Source organism: Halichoerus grypus, chromosome 7 (assembly GCF_964656455.1).
Source record: "Halichoerus grypus chromosome 7, mHalGry1.hap1.1, whole genome shotgun sequence".
Classification (NCBI taxonomy): domain Eukaryota; kingdom Metazoa; phylum Chordata; class Mammalia; order Carnivora; family Phocidae; genus Halichoerus; species Halichoerus grypus.
Genome location: NC_135718.1, coordinates 28,913,964 through 28,940,795, shown reverse-complemented (window position 1 = coordinate 28,940,795; position 26,832 = coordinate 28,913,964). Strand labels below are relative to the sequence as shown.

The 26,832-nt window shown below is 40.1% G+C and overlaps 1 protein-coding gene across 1 annotated transcript in view; it reads right to left on the bottom strand.

Moving 5' to 3' along the window:
• Nucleotides 1-12,378, bottom strand: part of HPSE2 (heparanase 2 (inactive)) — a 657,615-nt gene extending 645,237 nt beyond the window's left edge. The window contains exons 1-2 of the mRNA XM_078077262.1: nt 11,909-12,378; nt 8,788-8,945 (exon numbers count right to left, since the gene is read on the bottom strand). Coding sequence (XP_077933388.1) covers nt 8,788-8,945; nt 11,909-12,198 — 448 coding nt within the window. The 5' untranslated portion in view covers nt 12,199-12,378. The remainder of the gene's footprint in view (nt 1-8,787; nt 8,946-11,908) is intronic.
• Between the last annotated feature and the right edge of the window lie 14,454 nt (nt 12,379-26,832).

Below are 26,832 nucleotides of genomic sequence, written 5' to 3'. Positions count from 1 at the left end.
TTATACTGTTTTTTACTATACTAAAGTGAAGAAAACTGACAGAACTGAACTTCACTCAATCAAATCACGAAACCAAAGAACAGCAGAGTTCAACAAGGTATCTATACCTTGTACACTAGCCACTAATCCAAAAATATGTATTTACTCTGGCTACATCACCATATCACCATCCACAGACAAGTGCAAAAAATAAAACACACCAAATTCTCTCATGCTCATATATTCTCTCTCTTACAGACACACACACACACACACACACACACACACACACACACACACACACCCCTACCTCAGTGTTCCCAATCCACTGTCTCATAGACTGAGACAGCTGAAAACTATTAAGGCACTAAGAAGCACCGAAGTTAAGATTCTTAACATCTAATCCATTTTGATGAAGGATTCTCAGAAGAGGGTCCTGACTCTAGGAGCCCAGACCATGTGACTGGCGACCTGATCAGGCCCAGGGAATCATGAAAGAAATTTTTTTCTTCTATGAGGTACCCATCCCACCAGGAGGGCTTGGTAGAACAGGAGAGAGAATTTAAACTCATTTGGCAAGAGAAATAATGATATTTGGTATTAGCAACAGTAGAACAACTGTGTTATACAGGAATACATAACTGTCTGTGGATTACCTTTGGCCCCAATGACCAGGTGATAAATTATACAAATGTGGTTGTGATTATAAGATTTGTTGGATTTTCTGATTCACTGAAATTAATTAAGCCACCTCTACTCATAACAGACCCCAGAGTTTCCTGATCTCTACCACTTCCAGCACTCTACAGATGGCCACAATGACTAAATGATGGAACAACTATGTCTTTGTGAGATACCATATTCAAATTCACCAGGTACAGTGAGTTGCAGCTAACATCAGGACTTGGGTACCAAATTTTAAACATTACAGAAGATGCATCCTTTTGTTCCCAAAAGGCAGAATAAGACATATATAAAACTTCAGGTGATTTCTGACACACTTTAATAAAATATTAAATTAAATCAAATCCTTCTAAAGTTGCTGGCAGACAAATCATGAAATGCCAAATGATGAAGCTGAAAGTTCTTCCTTGGCCTAAAAATCTCCAGAAGCTGCTTTTGGCTGATGCTGCTAAAGTGACAAGAGGTCAGTAGTATGAAATTTGACATTAATACCTCAGCCTCATTCATCTTCTCAGCCTCAGTGTCAAACAGGAACTAGATGCCTGTCCAATGAGTAAATTCATGAGTGAATGAATATTATAAAATACTAGCCTGTTTTTATTCTGTATGAAGAGTAACATAAAACTTATCAAGCAAGTTCTAAAACCTTTTCTTTCTCTTATATACCCTGCAATGTAAGAACCAAATTAATTATTAAATTGTAAATTATCTTTCAATCATGCTTCATAACTCAAACCTCACCAAGTACTTTAGCTAGAGTATGTGAACATGTGCAATAATTTTGAAAAGAAGAATGCGAGAGGGCAACAGGCATTGCCCATGTTGAAAACATGTCCCTCCCTTCTCCAATAGAATAAGAGAACTTACAACAGCCTCTAGTTTCCTATAGGAACAATACCATTTTACTATGGCTAACATTCAAGATTCTCATAATGTAATCTGGATTTACCCAACCAACCTTTTCCCTCAAATATGTACTTTCTTCTTCTTCAATTACATATTTTGGAACTAACAAAAATATATTAGAACTTCTTAAAACTCAATTTAGACATAACTTTAGCACTATGAGCTTTTCTTAGAATCATTTCTAACAGGGCGCCTGGGTGGCTCAGTCAGTTGAGCCTATGACTCTTGATTTCTGCTCAGGTCGTGATCTCAGCACGAGGAGTCTGCTTGGGATTCTCTCTCCCTCTCCTGCTGCCCCTCCCCCTGCTTGAGCTCTGTCACTCTCTCTAAATAATCATTTCTAACATGCACTTTATTTTTTTATATTTTTTAAATTACAAACATTTCTGAATTAACAAAAAAAAATGTGCAAATAGGCCTCTAAAAAATATAACATAGCTCTGGCAACATGAACTAAGATAATTCTTAACATGTGCCTTCTATGCAACCAGGATGGTCCCTTACTACCTAAACATATATTTAGGCTTTGCCCTCATGCTCTCTCCCTTCAGTTAAATGTCCTCTCTTCTTGTCACTACCTCTCCAAAGTCTACCTCTTTCACAAGGCCCAACCTAACTCCTACCTAAGTCTGGCCCATATCCATCTCTACTTTTTCCGTTACACCTGGCAAACTATGTTTCACTTAGCACTTCTTTCTATATTGTCTCTGAGTTACTCTTAAGTTTTATCAGTATAAATGTTATCTCACTAATTAAGCTATTAGTTCATTGACAGCAGGGACAGTGTCTTTTGAAGGGTACAGGTCACTCTGTAGAATGTCTTTCAGTTTGGTTTGTCTAGTGTTTTCTAATTACAGAGAGTTAGGGATTCTTCCAAAGAATATCAAAAAGGTAATGTGCCTTCTCATCACATCATATCAGGGAATACATGATTATCCACATGATTTATCTGCTCATGTTAAGCTTGATCACTTGGTTGAAATGCCAGTCTGTCAGTTTCTCCACTATGAAGTTAGTATTTTCCCCTTTACAGACTCTCTTCTTTAGAAACAAATCATTAAAAGCAGCCTACACTTAAAAGGACAAAAGTCAATTCTACCTCCTAGAGGGAGAAGTATCAAAGAATTTGTGGACTTAAGCCAAAACCACCACAACAATTCATATGGGAGAGATGCTCTGAGGCTATGCAAATATCCAGTTTTACATTAAGGTCTCACCTATTTATTTTTTAAGATTTATTTATTTATTTCAGAGAGAGAGAGAGAATGCAAGCAGGGGGAAAGGGGAGGGAGAGAGAGAGAATCCTCAAGTCGACTCCCCCTGTGAGCACCGAAGCCCCATGCGGGGCTCGATCCCAGGACCCCGAGATCACGACCTGAGCTGAAACCAAGAGCTGGATGCCCAACCAACTGAGCCACCCAGCCACCCCTCACCTATTTATTTTAACACTGATTAGCAGATCTTGCATACAGCAATTATTACTGTGTTCTAATGGTGATTTGGGACACTATCATTTATTTATTTGATATTCTGCCATTCTTTGTCTAGCATGAAACTAAATAGAGTAGGTAATCAATAAATACTTGTAAATGTAACTGAATTTCAAGAAACCTTTATAAAACCTTTATTTTAAATAAAATGAGATAACAAAAGGGGAGTAAGTTCAAGGCAAATATGTTTTTTGGCAGTTGTGCTGTTCTTATGTCTTATGTCTTGATTGATGGCATGGAAATAGAAAAAAAATTAACTACCTCACCTCTACTAAAACTGGGAAAACTTCCTGGAGAAAGGTGAACAAAGTAACAGCTGTAGAGTGCCTCAGAGTTTATAAAGTGCACTCACATTCATCATTTAGAATTTCAGAAGCTCTCTGAAAAGAAAATTTTCAAGACGAGGGAGATAAAGAAACTTTTGAAGTTTGTGAAAAAGCACGATTAAATCGGGAATTAGAAAATTAGGCATAGAGGGGTGCCTGGGTGGTTCAGCTGTTTAGCGTCTGCCTTTGGCTCAGGTCATAATCCCAGGGTCCTGGGATCGAGCCCCACATCGGGCTCCTTGCTCAGCGGGGAAGCCTGCTTCTCCCTCTCCCACTCCCCCTGCTTGTGTTCCCTCTCTCACTGTCTCTCTCTCTCTGTCAAAAAATAAATAAAAATCTTAAAAAAAAAAAAATTAGGCATAGAAACTAAGTAAGGCTAACAAGGAAAAGCAAAAATAAAGGCAAAGAAGAAACAGATACAATGTAAAATTAGTAATAGGTCCAGTGCAAGGCTTTAAACCAGGTGATAAAGTTGATTTAAATGCATAGCATGAAACCAAGATGACTTAGATTATATAAGATAAAGAGTACATGGTTAAAATAATGAAAAATGTCATTAAAATAAGCATTAAGAATGAACTTATAAGACTATTCTCTGAAGGTGAAAAATGAATAGAATCTTCGCATACAAATTCACTCATTTCTTCATCAGTCACCTCCATTTTCCCAAGGCTTTAACAGTGTTTTTTTTTTACTTTATTTTTTTACTTTTTTATTGTTATGTTAATCACCATACATTACATCATTAGTTTTTGATGTAGTGTTCCATGATTCATTGTTTGTGCATAACACCCAGTGCTCCATGCAGAACGTGCCCTCTTTAATACCCATCACCAGGCTAACCCATCCTCCCACCCCCCTCCCCTCTAGAACCCTCAGTTTGTTTTTCAGAGTCCATCGTCTCTCATGGTTCGTCTCCCCCTCTGATTTCCCCCCCTTCATTCTTCCCCTCCTGCTATCTTCTTCTTTTTTTTTTTCCTTAACATATAATGTATTATTTGTTTCAGAGGTACAGATCTGTGATTCAACAGTCTTGCACAATTCACAGCGCTCACCATAGCACATACCCTCCCCAGTGTCTATCATCCAGCCACCCCATCCCTCCCATCCCACCCCCCACTCCAGCAACCCTCAGCTTTAACAGTGTTCTTAAGCCAATATATATCCAAAAATATTTGCTGAAGCTCTATATATTGCTAGACCTTTTGGAATATACAATAATTAGATATGGTCCCTTCCTATGAAAAATTTGCTTTCTATGAAAGTAAAACATTTAACGGAAAGGAAAACTTTTCATATACATGTTACAAGTTAAAGAGCAAAATAAGGCAGGGCGCCTGGGTGGCTCAGTCGTTAAGCGTCTGCCTTCGGCTCAGGTCATGATCCCAGGGTCCTGGGATCGAGTCCCACATCAGGCTCCCTGCTCTGCGGGAAGCCTGCTTCTCCCTCTCCCACTCCCCCTGCTTGTGTTCCTGCTCTCGCTGTGTCTCTCTCTGTCAAAAAAATAAATAAAATCTTAAAAAAAAAAAAAAATAAGGCAGACGGAGCCAAAAAAAAAAAAAAAGAGTAAAAGCTATCACAGTCCAGAGAAAGAAGAGATCACTATGCAATGATATGCTCAGGAAAGGCCTTGAGAAAATAAGGGGCATTTGCAATGGGCCTTCAGGAATTGGGTGGCGGGTGAGATATGAACAGAGCCAAGAGAAAGGCATTCAGAGCAGAGATATGTGGCTGAACAAAGGAATGGGTTGAGATAATGAAGGTGTTTTATGGAGAGTGAAAATTAAGTAGGTCTGTAATAAAAAGTATATGAAAACACAGGATACAAAATTGTAAGCTGAGACTGAAATGTGAAAGGCTTTGAATGCAAAGTTGAGGAGCTTGAACATTTTCTGTAAGTAATCCAAAAATAATCAAAATTTCTGGGCAAGAGTGAAATAATGAATACGATATTTTAGAAATATCAAGCTGGCTTTTGACGTGCATAATAAATGGTGTACAAAAGGTAAGGCAAACAGTAAGATTCCAAGGTATGAAGAACAATCCTATTTTTATTTCTTCCATCATCACCATGTTTGTATGAAATTCAAGCTGCCTAAGCATAGAGTAGAATAGATAACTGTATTAAAAGAGTAACCAGAGACTCTTCCAAAATGATACATAAACAGTGGTTTTAGAAAGTTAAAAGAAAATGCAGTTGCAACTAAAGCTTAAAAAGTATGTGAAAAATAGAAGTCACATGCCTTGTTAATTGCACTATTCATTCAGGGGGAAATAACAACAAATCACAACAAAGGAGCAATATGAATTAACCATAAAAGTGTATTTTACCTAAGCTGGAACTATTGGTTCATGTCACTGTTAGCATGTAAGAAAACTAAAGATTAGTCTCTTCTCTCATTACCACAAAAAAAGTAAGCCACCCTATGTTCTCCACCTCCATTCCTTAAAGACAATTCTCCCTACATTCCCTTAATCCTCTCAAACAATTCCCTAATTCTATCTCCTTTCTTCTGTATAAACTTCTGTCTCATTGAATCTTATTCACTCCTTAATCCCACTTCAAAATATTAAATGTTATAAATTTTCTGAAATTGCTCTTAATAAATGTAAGATCCTTAGCCTTTACATAGTGCTTTGTAACTGACAAAATATTTTACACACATTACTTCTTAAAAGCCTCACAGAAGCAATGCACAGCAGGTATTATCATCATCCATAAGCTACAGAGAAGCAGCAAGCCCAGGGCCACACAATCATAAGTGATAGAGTGAGGCCTGCAATACAGGCTTTCTAAGTCCAAATTCTATCTATATTCCCTTCTTTAGCATTCAATTTCATAATGTGCCAATAGGTGTATCTTATTACTCAAAATGTATGTTATTGCTCTGTATTATGTTTAAGTCAATACATCTTGTTTTTAATAAGGTGCTTATGCCCAAGTGCCTATTACAGGGCCATTTACTAAGAAGACCTAATTATGTTCAAGATGTTCATGATGCTGATAATTATCACTGGATGAAAAGCGACAACTGAAGTATTATGTTTGCAAAATTGCTAAGACTATACCAAAAATACTTCTGCCTGTAATGCAACATGCAACAACAAAGACAATATGGGTGATTTAAGGATATGTGAGCATCAAAGGGCAGAAATAGGGCATTCCTACTCTCTTTAACTCTGCTAAGGCCTCAAATACTGATATAGTTCAGAGCATCTTATTACAAGGGAGACATAAATCAAAAGGCGTTCAGCTAGGAGCAATAAAACAGATTAGTGTCTGGAAGTACAGACTTTAAAGAAAGTTTTAAAAGAATTAAATCCAGGTAGTCTAGATAAAAAACAGCTATGAGGAAACCTTTTTTTTTTTTGAAGCTGTCACTCACACCAAAGACAGAAATTATTTTGAAGACAGATGTCTAAAAAATGCAAAAAATAAATAATCGTAAATATTTGGAGAATATTTATAAAAGGAAAATTCAAGATAGATATGCTGGCAAAAACCTATGGGACAGAACTCACTCCCACAAGTGTGGTAAAAACTACATTCCTAGAGATATTTAATACCACGTTGGACAAAACAAGAAAAGGATTCCATATGGAATGATCCTGTACTGGCCCCTAAAGTGCTGGGAGGATTGAAGATGACCTCTTAGATCTTTTCCATTTCTGATTTTTTTTTAATTCTATTAAGTTTTATGGGGCACAGCATTCTGTCAATTTCCTTTCTCCTGATGATGCCCACTTTCTCCTTTCACAAAGGGAAACAAATTGTATCCTTCATTTTTAAGCAGATCTCATGTTCTCAATGAATTGGTAATACAATGCTAGGTACAAATTTGGGAGAAAAAGGCCAATTCCTATAATTTATAATGGTCCTTCTCCCTCTCCCCCCAGTGGTTCTTGAAGTTCTTATACATTTTTTCAAAGTAGTAGTTGACATGGATTCGAAGAAGAGCTGTTTCATCAGGAAAACCATTAATATTCTCCCTTCTCATGTCTGATCACAGAGCTGACAGTGACCCTGGGAGCTATAAGGCCCTGGGTCAAATTACCATCAGAGCTGCTGTTCAGGATTATCTTTTACCTTTCAGCATTTTATGCTGAGTGACAGCAAAATCTATTGCAATCCACATTTTTATGGCAATGACATTTACCTTTGAAAAGATGTAGCCTTACACTCCTATACACTTTGGCAAATGTAAAAGTCAGTCCTATTCACGCTTTAAATTCAAGAAGCCTCAGCCTTGCTCTCTTTCTCCACTCTGGCACTTAAAAAAACTTTTTTTTCCCCAGCCACCCTTGAGATAGATCCCAGTATCTCTCCAGAATCCCCATTCAGTGAAACCCCAGAATATACATACAACGGCATTTCCTCGTTTTGCTGATTTACAAAGAAAAGATGTAACAAAATCCAGGGAGCTCTAAGAACCTGTCCTTGAGCTCTTTAAAAATAAAACTGAGGTTCACTTATGAAAAGGGACAGCAGGGCAGAGATAACCCTCCAAGAATGGACACCGATGCCCCTTTTATACAATCTAAACAGTCTCACTAGCTGAGGACTCACCAATTCCCATCTTGACTATTTGAAAGAAATATGCCCCTACCCACAAAGAAAATTCATATATATTAACACTACACCCTCTAAACAAAATTTTAAATGCCATTTTCATTTTTTCCTAGTAAAAATGAGGTTATTCGAACCTAAAAAGATTGGCCTCTCGCACTTGAATATGATTTGGAGTTTTCAAAACCCTTCCAACATTTAACTCATTTGATCCTGGCAAGAAAGAAGGCTGGCATTTATAATCCCATTTTAAAACAAACAAACAAAAAAATGTGACTCTAAGATTAGAACCCACTGCGGAGATATTCAAACCTTCCAAAACAAAAAGGTCCAATCTAAAAGGAATTATCCAGAAAACTTTAGAGTGGGTTTCAAAAGAGGCTGTATCACCCATATCCTCAACTCAGGAAAGCAAGAAATAAGAAAAACAAAAAGGCACTTTTTTCTAGAATTTTAGGAATGAAACATGACCCTGATCCATTAGTAGCCTATGAACCTGTCTGAATTTTCTCAAGAAACCCACTACATCTTCTCCCCCCACAGGACTGGCCTGCCAATTGTTCTGGCTACCAGTTCTCGGCCTCAGAGTTCAGACGCCCAGCGAAAGGCCGGCAGCCGGGACCAAGACAACCTGGTGACCACCTCTGCATAATCACGTCAGGAGTCCCATACTCCGGTGTCCCCTAGCCCGCTGCCACCAGCTTTTCAGAGGAGCTTCTACCAGGCTCTCCTCCAAGTCGGCTACCACCCCCACCCCACCCCACACACACAGCGAGTGCTCGCTCCTATTCCTCAAACTTCCCTCACCCCGCTAGACTGGAAGCAAGTTTCTCACCATCCTCATAGTTTTTGAGATAGTAATCCGGACCGGGGCCCCCGCGGCTTTTCGCCGGGTTCCTCAGGTTCTGGAACTGCAGGAAGTCGGTCCTTTTGCCCCCGAAGCGCAGAAAGGCGGGCGAAAGTCCCCGAGCCAGGGTCACCAGACGCTTGGAGCTGCAAGGGTAGAGAAAGAGAGAGGAAAGGATCCGGGGGGGAAGGCGAGAGGGCGTGGGGCACCAACCAAGGCCCTCTTCCCACTCTCCGCGAGTGACCTGGCGGAGGCTACGGGCTGTGTCCACTCCAGCCCGCCATCCGCGCGGGCCCCGGCATCTCGCGTGCGCCTGGTTCCCGGGGCTACGCCTCCTGCGCCCAGCCGGCCGCGGCCCCCTCCCTCAGACAACCCGACGCTGCTCGCCAAAGGTACTTCTTTCCAAACGGTTAGTCTGTTTGTTAACACAGTGCTTGTGGGGGGCGGCGGGGGGGGGGGGTACTTCTGCTGAGAACACGGGGCTAAGGCGCAATTGCCCGGCTTCTGCCACTGCTGGGAAAGCGCTCCTGGCGGAGACGCGCAGCGCGCGGACTGCCGGGCTCCGACTTTTGCCAAACTTCTAGGCTGAAAGCCGAGATCTGCTTCCTCCGCCCCAGGGGCACCGCAACCTCTGTGGATAAGGTGAAACCTGCCTCCTTTTTCTCAGACCAGGTACCTGAGGTCTTCTTCTTCTTCTTCTTTTTTTTTCTCTTAATGCTAAAGTTGATTTTCCTTCAACACTATCTTGTAACAACCGCATCCATCTCCCAAACCCTGGACAAGAGATTCCCCGGGGTAAATCCTTGCTTTTCTGAGAACTCTCCCCATTTTGCCTTGCATGGTAAAAGCAATGTCTCTTTGGTCCCTTAAATAATTCAGCCTGATCTCAAGAAAGGTAACATCCTCCTCTCTACTCTCCGAGTTCAGCTTCATCTTTTTCCTTCCTACGTGGGGCCCTTTGGAAGCAAGCTCTGGGAAAAGTGAAGTTTGCCGAAATGTGGAACCTGCTCCTCGGAGGAGACTCGGAGGAGACTCGAGGAACACCAGAACGGCATTTATATTTATTTAGATTCAGGATTTCCATAAATAAATAGTTTTTAACGCCAAAAGCTACTTCAGGGAGGGGTAAAGAAGGAGCAGTGCAGATGCTCTTAGTACTAAGACGATCAACTGTTGAATTCTGGATCTGTAAGTTATTTTTAATGCTTTGCTGGTTCAGGTTCTGAAAATCCAAATGTAGAAAACACACAGGATCATAAAGGAGGTGGATATGAAATCAAAAAGCCGGGGACTCCCGTTTCGGAGAATTGCTGACAAAAGTGGTAGCCGCCCTGAGAAGTCCGGTGGCCGAGAATGTCTTTGGCCGAGGACTCCAGGACTGCGTTCTAGGGCGGCCGCAGTCAGGGCATCGCGTGGCCCCGCAGCGGGCAAAAGAGACATCTGCGCCAGTACCGCCCGGCAGAAAAGGCATTTCCAACAACCGCCCATCCAGAAGCCCGTACAGCCAATGCAAATGCGCCCCGCCACGGCTTCTTCCCCGAAAAGCCGCCTTCCAGAATCTTTTCTGCAGCATGCATTTAACAAGATGGTTTAAAAGGGAAGGAAGGAAAAATAAGCCCAAAGGAGTCCACGCAGCTGGAGTAGTGCTATGCAAGTGGGGTGTGTAGTTCGGAAAACCCCCGTCGCCCCCAACCAACAGACGAGTTCAGAGACGCGCTCTGCTCATGATAGAACTTCCGAGGAGGAAGCCGGGCGGCGCGTAGTTCTTCCCGCCTTCCCAGTGGAGGCACCACCAGGAACCGAAACGGCCTCAGCGGCGGCAGCAGCAACAGCAACCGCTCAGTCCTCCCGCAAAGCTCGCTCCACGTGGAAGGAGCGCTCCATGTGGCGCCTCCGGCTACCTGCCGCGTCCTCTGACCCCACTGAGGCCCAGGCAGAACCGCAGCGCGGAGGGGCGGGAGCATGCCAGGAGCAAAATGGATTTCGCATGCAGTTAAAGATACTCACGAAAGACGCGCGGCGGATGCGGCCTCCGGGCAGAAAAGTGGGACTGATAGAGCGCTCAAGGCTCTTCGGGAGAGCCCACAGCTGAGGCTCCAATTTGGAGGGAATTTTTAATAACTCAACACTGGATTCGACATTGCAGACGATTTATTTATTTTTTTTTTACACTACAACTCTGTCCCTGATGGGAAGGGATCTTAGTTCCCTAACTGCTAAACAGTAACAGCTCAGAGAAAGAGTGAGCCCAATTAGATCCCAAGCCGTAGAGTAAGGGGCGAGTCCATGACCACAAACCACCCGGTTTGGTAATCCACTGGTGCCGAGTTCAGACCTCCGAAACAACCCCGGAGTATTTCTAGGACCCTTTCCGCTCTCCTTATATACCCTATGACTGGAGCGAGAATTTTTTTTTTTCTTTAAAGAAAAACTAAACTATGCAGTTACCGCAGGAGATTTAAGGAGGAGGGACTGGGGGGCCATTCGGTCTATAAAAAAACGTCTTACAAAGTCCTGAAGTCTGGAAAGGACAACGGAGGATATAAAAGGAAACTTCAAAAATCCGATCCAACTTGCCCACCGCTCAAGTCTGCTTAAATTCGTTTTCTGTCTTTGAGTGGGAGAGAACTGACAAATCGATCTTTCCGTGTAAAATTCCACTTTCGTGCGATCCCCGCTTGAACACTCACATACACACACACAGAGGCACACACACTCTCTCTCACACACATCCATTCCTCTCGGGTCTTTGTTGCTCGAGACCTTTTCTTCGCTTTTGTAACTGCCCTGAACCTCTTGTTTCTTTTTCAGAAGGAGATGGGGAGGCTAATTGTGGATATATGTAAGCACAACATTTTTTCAGTCATAACTGATAAGTTTCTGAAATGCCTTCTGCATTGCAAACATGTGCATCTTAATAGAAAACATTGCTTTTCTCAATCACCAGTTAAAGCCTCACAGCAAATATTCCAGGAGGAGGAAAACCTCTTTTCTTCTCTTTGTGAGATCCGCTTGGCTTATTTTCTTCTTCTTCTTCCCCCTTTGGAATGGGGGATAGGAAGGGGTTACTTTAAAAAAAAAAAATGATCCATGGAAGCCCCTGCCTTACCTTAAGAAATCGAGCCAGCCATCATGAATGATGGAGGGATCCAGCTGCAGAGAGAGGAAGTTCTCATTGACTGTCCTGACTGGGTTCTTGGTGCTCACATCAAGTAGAATCAGAGTCTTTTCCTTCAAACCTGGAGCTCTGTCTACAGGCAAGGGTCTCCTGTCTCCAACTTGGGAGGAAAGGGAGAGATGGAGCAACAGAGCCAAGAAGAGAGCCACCGGGGCTAGGCACGCAGGGGGGCGGGAGTTGCTGGAGGGCATGGCTTCAGGGAAGGCACAGAGCACCCTCATTAAATCCCTCTGATTTAAACCTCTCTTCCTACAGGGTCTCACTGGTGACTAATTGTCCTTATCTAAAGTGTGTGTCTGTCTGCCTCCCCCCCCATTTTTTTTCCTTTCCTTTTTTTCCCCCCTCTCTCGCTCTCTTTCTCTCTCTCTCTCTCTCTTTTTTTTTTCAGTGTTTTGGTGCTGGTGGAGCGAACTCACGCCCCTAGCCAGCCTTCTCAGCGACTCGTGCCAAGAGTACTCGTTCACCAGCACCGCCCCTTTAAGAGATTTCGACTGCAGACATTTTTTAACTTTTTAAAGGTGAGGGGGTAGGGGGGAGAGGCGGGAAGTAGGAGGAAGGGGTGGCGTTGTACCCTCCTGATTTAACCCTCTAAGGTCAGGAAGCAGAGAGAGAGGGATGGAAATTGTATGGTTGTAACGTTTTGGGTACGGGGCGGGACGTCTTGTTTTTACTTCCCTCCCAGCGAGGCTCTGGGGAGGGCGGTTCTAGCTTCAGTCCCGACACGAAAGCCCCAGCGCCAGCCCTGGGCGCGCAGGAGTAAAGAGTGCGCACCCGTGGTGCGCCTGTTTCTCCTGACAGCAGCAGGCATTTCTTCCGCTCTGGGCCCTGCCCTTGGCATTGGAGGAGCAAGAGCAAGAGTGGTTAAGTTGCAGAGGGGGTCCTGCGGCGGCGACTGTGATTCCTGCCAAAGCACAGAGTGCAGATAGAGACTTTATGGACACAAGTATGGACCTCTGCTACGCGCTGGGCTGCCTCACAGAAGCATCCTCTGACCTCAATAGGGAAAACAGTAGCCAAAAGGAATAGAGAGTGACCTGGACAAAGGGCTTATCCGCCGGTAGGGGCAAAAGGGCCCAGGCTGCGTATAGCTCCGTTCTGCCTGCAGCCAAGGAAAAAGTGTCTTGGGGACTTCAATATACGCTGACTTAGGCCAAGTCAAAGCAATCTGGTCCATGCTTGGACAGTCTGGGCAGCGCTGCGCCCATCTGAGCCATGGCTTGGCCACTCCACTGCACAGCCAGACTTGCCCTTCCAGCCCCTCCTTGAGATGGACCATGGGGTTATCCCTCTTGCAGGGAAGTATGCCTTTATGGTGCCAGAAAGGACCAGAGTAACACAGTTGGGTTTTCAAACTTGGCCAGGAGTCACAGCCAGTGTCCGCCCGCACATAGTCCCTGGATGCCCAAGAACAGCCAGGAGCCCCATGGAGTTCCACCCACCCTAACTCACCAACCCAGACCCACACCACCTCTCAGGCGGAGCCATGGGTCCCAAACCCAAGCATGGAAAAGAAGTCAGGCCCAGTTTGCTGTACTCACAGCAGAGTTGTGGCACTACTGTCGGCTTCTTTCTGGAACAAAATGGGCCTTCTACTTGGCAGATGAAGATAACTATTTTATGTGTTGTGGGTATACATGAGCGTCCCAGGGCCTCCAGATATCAAACAGGCAAAATGCAGAACAAAGGTTTTCCTCAAGTGTGGATGTGCAAATGGCAGTCTCAGAGCCCACAAACGCTGAAATGGCAACCTGTCTCCCCTCTCTCCCCCCCAGGTAGGATGAAAGAATCTGAAAAGGGCTAGAGTGCATGACCTTCAGCTGAAGTTCCCTGAGGAGCTTCTACCAAACTAAGCAACGAAGAAATACAGAGGTTAGGTTGGGTTAGACTGGGAAGTGCCATTAAGACCTTCTAGAAGTAGAACTGCATAAAATGAGGCCAAAAGAGAAGGAAAATCCAAGGCATATTATTTAAAGATGATTTTAAAAACTAAGATGTTATATACAAAAGTATTAGATGTGAGCTTTGGCCCTTAAGGCCTGCCTGCTTCTTTCGGTTCCTGAAAATTTCTGACACACACCTAAATCCTTTAAAATATGTGTGTGTTTCTGTGTGTGGATGTGTGGTACGGTATAAGTTCCCATAGAAATTACCATAATTTTAAAATGTGCGCTGAGCACCTCCTTGAGATGGTAACAGCCTGGTGAGCAAAGATTTTTATTTATCTTTGTATCTCCACACCCAGGCACTTAGCAGGCGCTCCATAAATGTCTATGAAATAAATTAATGGTAAATCAAATCATGCTTAATACACTAAAATCATATAGTGCTTTCAAGAAGAATGTGAAAAAAATAAGACTTATTTGTCACAGTGAACTTTGTTTTAGGTTTCGGTTCAGTAATTTGTTTTCCCAGCTATTAGCATTTTCCTGATCACCTCCTTCAGGAAATACTTATCTTACAAATTCAGAAGCCATTTGTTCATTTGCTGTATTCAGAATTAAAACTGATTATACATGTTTAACAAGGAGTCAGATTTTCCAAGGGCCTAAACATCCCCTGGCTTACAAGTGAATGTACTTTTAGAAGCCACATTAATTGGAACCAGAGGACAACCACATAAATGAAATAAATCACTCACCCACTAGATGTCTGTAATTAATGTATCTTTCAAAAATACCTACTCTTGAGACTAAGGATGACCTTGGGTATGAGAATCTGCCTAGTTATTAATTTTATCCACGATGTTTGCTTACTTACCCAAGTATTCTATAATTGTTTGGTGTCCTAGTTACTTTAACCAGTATTTAATGTTCTCCTCAGAACCTGTATATAGTACAAAAATCAAAACCAACAAAAGAGTGTTTTTTTTTTTAATTCCTGATGAAAACCATCTTCTTTAGTCTAGCCATTGAAATTCTATAGTCATGTACAGCCTCAGGACATCGAGGCAAAGAAAGCAATTTAGTAACATTTAAAGAGTTCCAGATAGCCCTGGTTGACTCCAAGATGACCTGATTGTTTGGTCCTTTGGTCTAGTTTGGCTTTTGTCTTTCTTCCTATCTAATCCTAAATTATATGCTGTAAGTTCCTCATTATTAATCTGTATATTAGTTTCTACTCTGGTTTCTATGTGCTGAGTGGCAATGACCTGTACCTCTGTTTTGTCTTAAATTGTAATTTCCTAGGAGATAAGAAGTGGGGCCTTTGTATAAAATGTGAATTATTGGGAACTAGATGCATCTCCTTGGAAATGCTCTTCCTGATGTTACTAAATGATCCTCATAGATAAATTCCTTTGATATCTAGGAGTCTAGTTTCCCACACCTGTAAGAAATCTTGAAGATTAACTCATTCAGTGTTTTTCTAGACTATGGGATTTCAAAATAAATATTAGTGGGGAAGAGCTGACCTATATTTGCCAACTTATTTTGCCTGGCAAGGACCTTAAAAATTTATCAATTATTTATCATTATTATTTCCCAAAAGAAAAAAAAAAAAGCTGAAATGGTATGTCAAAAATAAAGAGCAAGTGTTTAATTTTTTTGTTTTGTTTTAATTTGCAACTTTAAGAGCAAGTGTTTAAACTGAATAAATTTAGCTTCATGAAAAATCACTATAGTATTTTTATCATTTCATCTCAGACCAGTAGAGATATGCCAGTTACCAATATGGGTACCAGTACTAATGACTGGGACTAATGCTACATCCTGTGTTTATGGCCAAATTCTACTTTGTAGTATACAGTATTGCTGCAAGATGTGCATGCTTTTTAATGATGGTCTTCTTTTTTTTAATATTTTTTTAAAGATTTTATTTATTTATTTGACAGAGAGATAGAGGGCACAAGTAGGCAAAGTGGCAGGCAGAGGGAGAGGGAGAAGCAGGCTCTCTGCTGAGCAGGGAGTCCGATGTGGGGCTCAATCCCAGGACCCTGAGATCATGACCTGAGCCGAAGGCAGATGCTTAACCGACTGAGCCACCCAGGTGCCCCAATGATGGTCTTCTTGACTACAGCAATTTCTGTCCATTTTTCCTATGCTTTTTTCACACTTTTAGCCTGTCACAAACTCATTGACTCTATATGCCACCTCTCTTTCTATTAAACATTCAGAGCTATAGTTATTTCTATACCTGTTTTCCCCTTCTGGAAGAATTATACCTAGATATGAAATAGCAAGAAAAAAATTCTTGCCACAATAACTGGAACTGGGAAGCATGAAGCTATAGCAGCCAACCTGCTGTCTCATCACTGCCTGTGGACGTGTCCACATTGACTACAGCTCTTGTGGTCCCATAATGGTACTCAGAATTATACATATGTTATCTTATTAATTTTATCAAATAACTCTGAAAGGTAGATATAATTCATTAGCATACCTAGTTTACATATGAGAAAATTGACTCAGAGATGTTAAGCAACTTTTTCATGATACACTGCTAATAAGTGGCAGCAAGGATTGAAACCTAGGGCTACCTGACTCCAAAGCCTATGTCTGTGTTCTTAACCAACACTTTCTACTGTAAGTGGCTAAAATATTGCATACCTTTTAACAGTTTGTCATTGTACAGTTGAAAAAACCTTGGACTAGGAGTTGGAAGACCTGAGTTTAAGTCCTGACTTTGCCAGATCCTAGCTCTATGACCTCGGGTAAACTTTGTAACTGTTGTCTCAGCTGCCTACTTTGTAAAACTGACATAATATCCTAGAGTAAGAAGCAAATAAGGTTATGTCTAAAAAAAGTGCTTTATGAATTCCAAAATAGTATACAATTGTGCTACTGGTTTCTTGTTATCTCTTATTCCCTCTCTCCCATACTTGCCACAAATACATCCCCTTAATTGATGACTGGGGCAAGAATTTAAGTTATATATAAAGAATTTAGTGATAAAGTTGAAACAAAAGGTCAACTCTAATATAAGGTCAATAAATGCAGTAATAAAGCAAGTATGTATTACATAGTTAAACCATGCAGGCTCTTCTGCCTGTGACTAGCATCTGAAAAAGGAAGAAAAGTTAAGTTTTACAAGCCTCCTTCAGTTTTCCACTAAGACAGGAGAGGGCAGAAGAATGGGCAAAGGACAGTGCTGGGGAATAACAAAGACTGTGTCTCTGTCATGCTCAGATGAACAAGGGAGGGCAACACCTTCTCCATATGGAAAGTTGAAGGGGAAAGGAATTTAGAACTATGATTGTTCTATCTTGTTATATAAGAAAACTCGAGCTGGATGGGTTTTATTCCCATTGTTCCCATCGAACAGTAAAATGTGGGGAAGATCATAACCATAATAAATGGGGTTAACTCTAATGAGTTCAGTTCAAAATCCTTTAGCATGTTTGAGGTAGGGATGACAGTTATTTGAGAAACTGCTATAGGTGGAAAACCAAGTAACAGAAAAATAGATTACATTTATTCATGTCATTAGTTGCATTCATTGAAGAGTCATTTTACTATCTTAGCCCATTTTGCCTTTTGTACATGCAGATTAGTCCTGAAAAGCATCATGTTTTATTGCAAATTGCATGGGCTTTGGAGTTCAATAGACTTTGATTAAACACAGTTCAGAATTTACTATCTGCTCACGTGACCTTTGTTGAACAAGTCATTTATTCTTGCTGAGCCGCAATTTCCCCATCTACAAAATAGGCTTAAGTATACTTCCCTTCACATGTGCTGTGAAAATTATGTGAGAATTAAACAAGGTAACATCTTTAGTTCTTGGCACATAGTTACTATGCAACTATCATTTTCACTGCTTGGGTTTCATGGTAGAAATAAACATAACTTGCATAGGGTAAGGTGGGAAGAAATTTATACACCTGAAACCTAAGATTTTGAAATAGTATAATAATAACTTATAGGTATACATTCTATTTTATGCTTATAGCATAGACAGGACAAGCTTTATCCTCATTACTCAGGTAAGGAAATACAGCGTCAAAAAGTTCAAAATGATGGCGCACCTGGGTGGTTTGGTCGGCTAAGTATCCTACTCTTGATTTCGGCTCAGGTAGTGATCTCAGGGTCATGAGATCCAGCCCAGCGTTGGGCTCCATGCTGGTGTGAAGCTTGCTTAAGATTCTCTCTCTCTCTCCCTCTGCCCCTACCCCCCCAAAAAAAGTTCAAAATGCTGTTTCTTAAAGAATCTGAGGCTAAAGCCAGTTCTACCGACTGATAATCAGACTATACTCTTGGTATGTTTGTTACTGAAAATACCTGAGAACTTTTTACATATAATGTCCCAGGACAAAAATTCAGATTGTCTTTCACATATTCTGTAACTTCATTAACTATAAGTTGTTTATACATACCTTCAAACAACTAGACCACTTTCCTAGTCAGACAATTCTAAGTACTTAAGATAATCTCTAAGAAGGTGCATATAAAAATCTTTTTTAAAAGATTTTATTTATTTATTTATTTATTTGAGAGAGAGAGCGTGTGTGCAAGTTGGGGGAAGAGCAGAGGGAGAGGGACAGGCAGACTCCATGCTGAATGTGAAGCCCAACTCAGCCTTGATCCCACGACCCCAAAACCTGAGACCATGACCCAAGCCAAACCCAAGAGTCAGACACTCAACCGACTGAGCCACCCAGGCGCCCCTTTATAAATCTTATTTATTTATCTCAGTATATCTCCTATTTTAGTATCTACATTGAAATATGGAACCCCTAATAAAACATTTGCATGAACACAGTTGTGTTTGTTGACCCCCACAGAGTGACTATGCTTGCATTTTCTTTTGTTCCCTAGGCTAATAGCACACTTGGACCTTTTTAAATATCCTAATGTGTTTAGTTCACAATAATGAGAGTTAAATATTGACAGTAGAAAGCCTACCACAGGTTCAGTCCTCAATAATCAAAATCAGCTAATAGACTATTTATACACACAACAGAATATTTTACCTCTGCCCATATTAACATCTAGATCTCCAACTCTTTGGAGTAGTTTTGTTGCCCCATAAGCATACCCAAGTCCTTCCCTGGTTCAAAACCAATTATGCTAAACCTTACCAACCTTAACTCTCACCAGATTTTCCAATTCTTCTAGTCCCTTGGGTCACCTAGAGACAATGATGTGCTGTGACTTTTAGAAAGTATGTTTCATTTCCACTGGACACTTAAATATTACATTTCTCTTTTGATTCTCTGAAGCCTAGGCAGCATGATACGGTGTTTAAATACTTTTAAATGCTCTTCCCTTTCAGGAAGAAGTAAGAATAATTTGAGAATTGAGGGTCACTGATATTCAGCCCTAGCAGCACATTAAAATCACCTAGGAGCTTTTTAAAAATAATTATGCATCGGGGCACTGGAGTGGCTCAGTCAGATAAGCGGCTGACTCTTGATTTCGGCTCAGGTCATGATCTCTCAGGGTCCCTGGACAGGAGCCCCCATTGAGCTCCACACTCAGTGGGGAGTCTGCTTGTCTCTCTGCCCCTCCCCCTGCTCAAGCTCTCTCACTCTCTCTCTCAAATAAATTAATAAAATCTTTAAAAAAAATTATGCCTTGGCCCACCCGCATATATTCTGAGAACTGATTTTGGAGTAGAGCCTCAGCATATCCTGAATCCATTGCTATACAATTCTATTTGGTTTCTAGTTACAGAGAGAAAATTTAGATGGCAAAGGATACCATGTTATTTCCATCTATTTGGTTCCTAGTTTTCAGGTAATGAGGAGCAGGAGTTCAAATACTAAAGGATATCTCAAAAAAATTATCAGAATCTATTCTGTTCCTAAGTTTAGACAATGAAAGTTCAGATAGTGAGAGATCATCCTCAAAGAAGGAAAAATTATGCAGGTGAATACCATATATCCTCTTAGCTTTAAAAGATTTTCAACTGATTATTCCTTTATTCAAGCAATGTTTTCCCTTTACACCATCTGATTGGCAAAATGTAAATATTGGATAACGCTAATTGTGGATGTGGGGAGAATGCAACCTTCTTGCACACCGATGGGAGTGTAAATGGGTTGGGACATTCTGAAGAGTAATCTGGCAATATTTAATGAAATTACATAAGTATATTCCCTAAGATCCAGCAATCCCACTATGGGCATAAATTACCCAAGCAACTCAAAAGGACTTGAATGAGAACGATCAGTAAAGCACTGATTTTAATTCAGGGGAATTAGAGAAACATAGATGTCCATCACAGGGAAATGGGCAGGTAAAATGAGGAGGGCAGCAGATAGAAGCAGTGAACTGAATGTAAATACAAGAACACAGATGGGCTTTAAATAGAATGATATGTGAGGAACAAAAAACCCAGGATATTATAGAATAATAACATTAGTACAAATTAAACACACACGAACCAATAATTTTACAAGGATACAAAAATATCAAAGGACATACATCAGACACATTAGAGTTGATGCCCATAAGGTAATCATTCAAAGGAAAAAAATAAAACAAAAGGCTTTACACATGGATCAATGTTAAACATTCTCCTGCATTCAAGGTAATACTTAACCAATTTTCTAGGGAACAAAAGGGAGAAATATTGAGGGCTGAAAACAGGCTAGGCAGTGTGTCTTCCCCTCACCCTTGGAATCCAGAGATATCCATGCCCTTGGAAACCTTACAGTCTACCTGGGAAAATGAACAGGTTAACAAAAATCCATTTGCTAAGTGCTATAGTAGAGTTTGGTGAAAACTGCTGTGCAGCCCTGTAAGGGATTATGATGTAATATTTGTGGGGGTGTGTGTGTGTGTATACACACATATATATGTTTGTTACTTGATACATACGTAATTTCCCATCACAATGATGACGAACATATCATACTTTAATGAGTTGGGCTTTTTTTTTCTTTTCTTTTTTTTAACCTGTCTCCAGGTTTTCTCCTGTCTTTCTGCTTTGGTAACGGCTAAGGGTTGCCAGTTGTAGAAATGCTGGAGTGCCATCTGCTGGTGGAAATGTTTTAAATTCCCCATCTATCTCACAATCCATTTTCAAAAACAACACTATCACATTTATCATAGGATATATGGGCTTGAAGGAATCTTAGAGATCAGGAGCTGGTTTTAGAAAGGGGTAAATATCTCCTTACCAGAGTGCATCTAAGGGTGCCTGGGTGGCTCAGATGGTTAAGTGTCTGCCTTCGGCTCAGGTCATGATCCCTGCGATCGAGTCCCGCATCGGGCTCCCTGCTCCTTGGGGAGCCTACTTCTCCCTCTGCCTCTTTCTCTCTCATGAATAAATAAATAAAATCTTTATTTAAAAAAATAGTGCATCTAATTTAAGGGAAATGTATACGCGCGCGCTCACATACACACACGTCCCTCCCATCACCACTATAAGCTTCACAGAACTCTACAGTAAATACTCACAAAGCTAAACTATCTAAATTTTCCTAGATATACATATAAACTCCTTTAGAGGGGTCCAAAGACATGTTTAAACATTTAAACACGTTTAAGCTCATTTCCCAGCAAAACAATCTTATTAGGAAGGCACCTTACTGCAGTGCCAAAGAAATGAGCCTCAAGTCAGACCTAAGCCCATCTCAGCTTTACTATTAAGAAGCCTTAAGAAAGTCGCTTAACTTCCCTGAATCTCAATTTCTTTGTCTGTAAAATAAGAATAGTAACCTAATTTACTGAGTTATTGTAATAATTTGTGGGGGTATATGTAAAACTAAAATGCCTAGCAATGTCACAAAAATATTTAATGACTAAACTAAACCCCTAATACTAATTTAAATATGTTTTCTAATCCATCCTCAAGGACACTAGATCTTCCTCTCATTTATATTCAATACTTACATTTAATATAAATAATTTGCCAGCTCTAATTCCCATCAAAACGTAAACGGAAGGCAAAATGTGTTTTAACAATTCATTGTACATCTGGTCAGATCATACTTCTGCCCCAACATCTTGCTGTTCAAAGTGTGGTCCACAGATCCAGCAGCATCAGCATATTGTGGGAGCGGTTAGAAATGCACAATCTCAGACTCCATCCCAAACTAACAAATTAGAATCTACATTTTAACAAGTTCCCCAAGTGATTAAAATTCTGATTTAAAGTCTGAGAAGAATTACTTTAGGGGACAGCAAATAGAACCTGAGCTGCACTATTTCAGAAGAGGTTTCCAGAACTAGCTGCTTTGCTCCTCTTGGCTAAATTTATCTATGTTTTAGCAATTAAGTACTGAAACATCTTCAGTTCTTTAAAATTTTGGTAAAACTAATCTTGGCATAACACATAGCACTTAATATACAGCCCATGGAAAGAAGGGAGAAAGGAAAATGCAATACTACTATGTCATTAATTAAAATGATGTTCCAAAGCCAAAGAAGACAGAAACTGACTTGGGTAAACACTATAAGGAATACAGACTTGCAGGGTTTCTGTTACTGATGGTGAATAAGCAATTGTAAAATATGTAATAGATCAGTCAGAAACATCATGCAAATTAATGCCCACAGATGTGTCTGTCTAGGCATCTTTATGAGAGTAATGACAGATGAAGCAGCAATCTCAAACCTAGCAGCCAGCACGAGTCAGGGAAACAACCCCCAGTTGCTGGGAAATCTAAAAGTCCAGATGGTGAAAAGGCATAAACTTCATGAAGACAAAATTGGGCATGGCCCACTTGAGCTTTTAACCAGATTCTCTAAAAACAAGTAATGTGTGGGGCGCCTGGGTGGCTCAGTCGTTAAGCGTCTGCCTTCGGCTCAGGTCATGATCCCAGGGTCCTGGGATCGAGTCCCACATCGGGCTCCCTGCTCGGCGGGAAGCCTGCTTCTCCCTCTCCCACTCCCCCTGCTTGTGTTCCCTCTCTCGCTGTGTCTCTCTCTGTCAAATAAATAAATAAAAAAAAATCTTTAAAAAAAATAAAAAAAAATAAATAAATAAATAAATAAAAACAAGTAATGTGTTACTTTGTCCTGTGAAGACAAATACTATGAAGTATTTGTTTAGTATCCACTCTATGCAAGGCATAGAATCAAAACAAAGTCATACTATTAAAGAGAAAGAACAGGCACACAATACAATGCAGGCAGGCAAACAGGCAAAAACTGTTTCTGCCAGATGAAGATTCAATATGAAAATAAAGCCGATGTCACTGTAAGTCCTTCATCATCTCAATTATGAAATTCATCTACCCACTCAGGCAGACAAACAATAATATTTAAATAAGTAACTTTCTTGATCGCTTATTAAGTACTAGGAACTGTGCAAAGCATTTTAATGCATTACTTCATTTAATCTTTACAATAAAACTAATAGGCAGGTTTTCCTTATATTAAGAAGGAAAAACTGAAGCTTAGATTAAGTAACTTTCTGGAAATAACTAGTAAGACACAATTTGGGGAATCAAATCTAGGTCTGTCATTCCAGAGGCTAACCTCTTAATCACTCAGATATTCTGAATCAGTCTACACAACATATAAGTTGGCCCGTATATTTAGAGTTAATAAACATTTTAATCAATGTACCTTATCTTTTAACTTTTTTATCAGCTTTCTCTCCTCAATCTAAATGGCAACCCCTTCTGTATAATGGAGGATATTGAAGAAAACAAATTTTCTTTTCAACAATATTGATCATTTGATTTTCTCTATAGATTTTCAGTTTGATATACAATGTATACTAATGTATAAAAAATAAATCTATACCCATGATTATTTGTACTTTTACTGAGTATATTGTGGTTAGAGAGTAAGGTATAGAGAATATGACTCCTGAAGACTCAGAAATCCCCTAATTCATAGGTACACTTTTTGGTTTATGTTCATTTCTCTCTCTCTCTCTCTTTCTCACACACACACACACACACACTTACAGGAAAGAGTAGCGGGCATATTTAAAAACAGTAGCAAACAACCAGGAAGATTTTGTATAATCCAACTTGTGGGTGGGTTCAAGGATCTGTGGGAAGTCTGAAGGGCCTGAAGCACTCTAGGCCCTGTGAACTCACAAAACCAACCAGCCAAAACTCCCTTCCACAAACAAAACCCTGTAATAAGAACAAACATTTGGGAAAAGAATCCACATGGTATAGTATATAGATAATTGATGTAAAGGAAACAGAAAATTCAGATAAAATTAGAGGAAGGGAACAAAACCAGAATATCTCAGAAAGCAATAGGCCATAATTTTTAATGCTACACACACACACACACACACACACACACACACACACACACGGGAGCCCTACAGCTGTGAAGCTAGAAAAGCTCTTCTAATCCACCTCTCCTTCCTAAAAGTTCAGGAAAAGTAATTTTGTGTCAAAATGAGCAACAAAAAAGAATCACAATCAACCTCATGCAAAATATTTTAAGAAAAAGAAGAGAGGTTGAATAATCTCTTTAGAAATAATAAAATCATGCAGGAGAAGACACACCTATAAAAACTACAACCTAGTATTTCAAAACACAGTAAAGAGAAGTAAGAAAATGGTAGAAGAATGACAGGGATATCTACTCTCACCACTGTTGTTCAACATAGTACTGGAAGTCCTAGCCTCAGCAATCAGACAACAAAAAGAAATAAAAGGCATCTGAATCAGCAAAGAAGTCAAATTTTCACTCTTCATGGATGACATGATACTCTATGTTGAAAACCCAAAAAACTTCACCCAAAAATTGCTAGAACTCATACAGGAATTCAGCAACATGGCAGGATATAAAATCAATGCACAGAAGTCAGTTGCATTTTTATACACTAACACTGAGGCAGAAGAAAGAGAAATTCAGGAATCGATCCCATTTACAATTGCACCAAAAACCATAAGAGACCTAGGAATAAACCTAACCAAAGAAGCAAAGGATCTGTACTTTAAAAACTATGGAACACTTATGAAAAAAAGTGAAAAAGACATGAAGAAATGGAAAAACATTCCATGCTCATGGATTGGAAGATCAAATATTGTTAAAATGTCTATGCATCCAAAGCAATCTACACATTCAATGCCATCCCTATCAAAATACCATTGACATTTTTCACAGAGCTGGAACAAATAATCCTAAAATTTGCAAGGAACCAGAAAAAACCCCGAATAGCCAAAGGAATGTTGAAAAAGAAAACCAAAGCTGGTGGCATCACAATTCCAGACTTCAAGTTGTATTACAAAGCTGTAATCATCAAGACAGTATGGTACTGGCACAAAAACAGACACATGGATCAATGGAACATAACAGAGAACCCAGAAATGGACCCTTAACTCTATGGTCAACCAATCTTAAATAAAGCAGGAAAGAATATCCAATGGAAAAAAATAGTCTCTTCAACAAATGGTGTTGGGAAAATTGGACGGCAGAAGAATGAAACTGGACCATTTGGATGAAAGACCCAAATGTGAAACAGGAATCCATCAAAATTCTAGAGGAGAACACAGGCAGCAATCTCTTTGACCTCAACTGCACCAACTTCTTGCTGGACATGTCTCCAAAGGCAAGGGAAACAAAAGCAAAAGTGAACTATTGGACTTCATCAAGATAAAAAGTTTTTGCACAGCAAAGGAAATAGCTGACAAAACTAAAAGACAACCAACAGAATGGGAGAAGGTTTTTGCAAATGTCTTATCAGGTAAAGGGCTATTATCCAAAATCTTTAAAGAACTTACCAAACTCAACACCCAAAAAACAAATAATCCAATCAAGAAATGGACAGAAGACATGAACAGACATTTCTCCAAAGACATACAAAAGGCCAACAGACACATGAAAAAATACTCAACATCACTCAACATCAGGGAAATACAAAATGAGATACCACTTCACACCAGTCAGAATGGCTAAAATTAACAACTCAGGAAACAACAGATGTTGGTGAGGATGCAGAAAAAGGGGGACCCTCTTACACTGTTGGTGGGAATGTAAACTGGTACAGCAACTCTGGAAAACAGTTTGGAGGTTCCTCAAAAAGTTAAAAATAAGCTATCCTAAGACCCAGCATTTGTACTACTAGGTATCTATCCAAAGGATACAAACATAGTGATTTGAAGAACTATATGGTTATAGTTATGTTTTTGCAAATGCTGTTATCTTTTAGAGATACATAATGAAATATTTATGAAAATGTCCTCAAGCTCTGAACTTACATGGGGAAGCCCTAGAAGAGCAACTGCTTACAAGTGAGATAAATAATAACTGTAACAAAATATCAGGGGTAACGAGTCAGGGTTTGAATCATCTGATTTTAAAAGGGGAATTAAAATTCCCTTTAACAACTCTAACCTTCACTGCTAGGCTCTCATATCCCCATATTGACACCCCAACTTCCCCTTCATTCTTTCCTTATGCTCTTCCCATTATCAAAGTTCCCATTAAGCTAAAACTAGAACATCAAAGATGGAACAAAACTCAGGTTGTCATGGTAATGTTTAAAAAGAAAGAAGGAAAAAGTTCTCAGAGTTAATGATGCATCCTAAAGTATTTATAAGTGAAATTACATGTTGGAATTTGCTCTAAAATACTCTATGAAAAAAGAGAGAGAAGAAAGATGGCTAAAAAAATTCTCAAATGTTGTAATTATTGAATCTAGATAAGAGATACATGGGGTTCATTACCTAATTTTTTTTTGGAGTCTTTTGGAAACTCTCCATAATAAAGGGTTTTTTAAGTTAAAAAAAATATATTAAGGCCTGATAATTTTCCTTATCCCTCTGTCTTTGGACCAAACGTAATGACAACAAGCAAGTTAAAGATAAATGTTTAATTATAGACAAGGAAAATAGAATCTTAGAAAATAGGGCTCTAAATCTAGGCACTAGAATCTGGAAGAATCAGATCCAAGACATAAATCCCCCGCTATAAGTATGGGACCAATTTCCAAGAGAAATGAAGGATGCAAATCTTCTCTCCTGGAGTTACATGATATAGATCTTTAGCAGG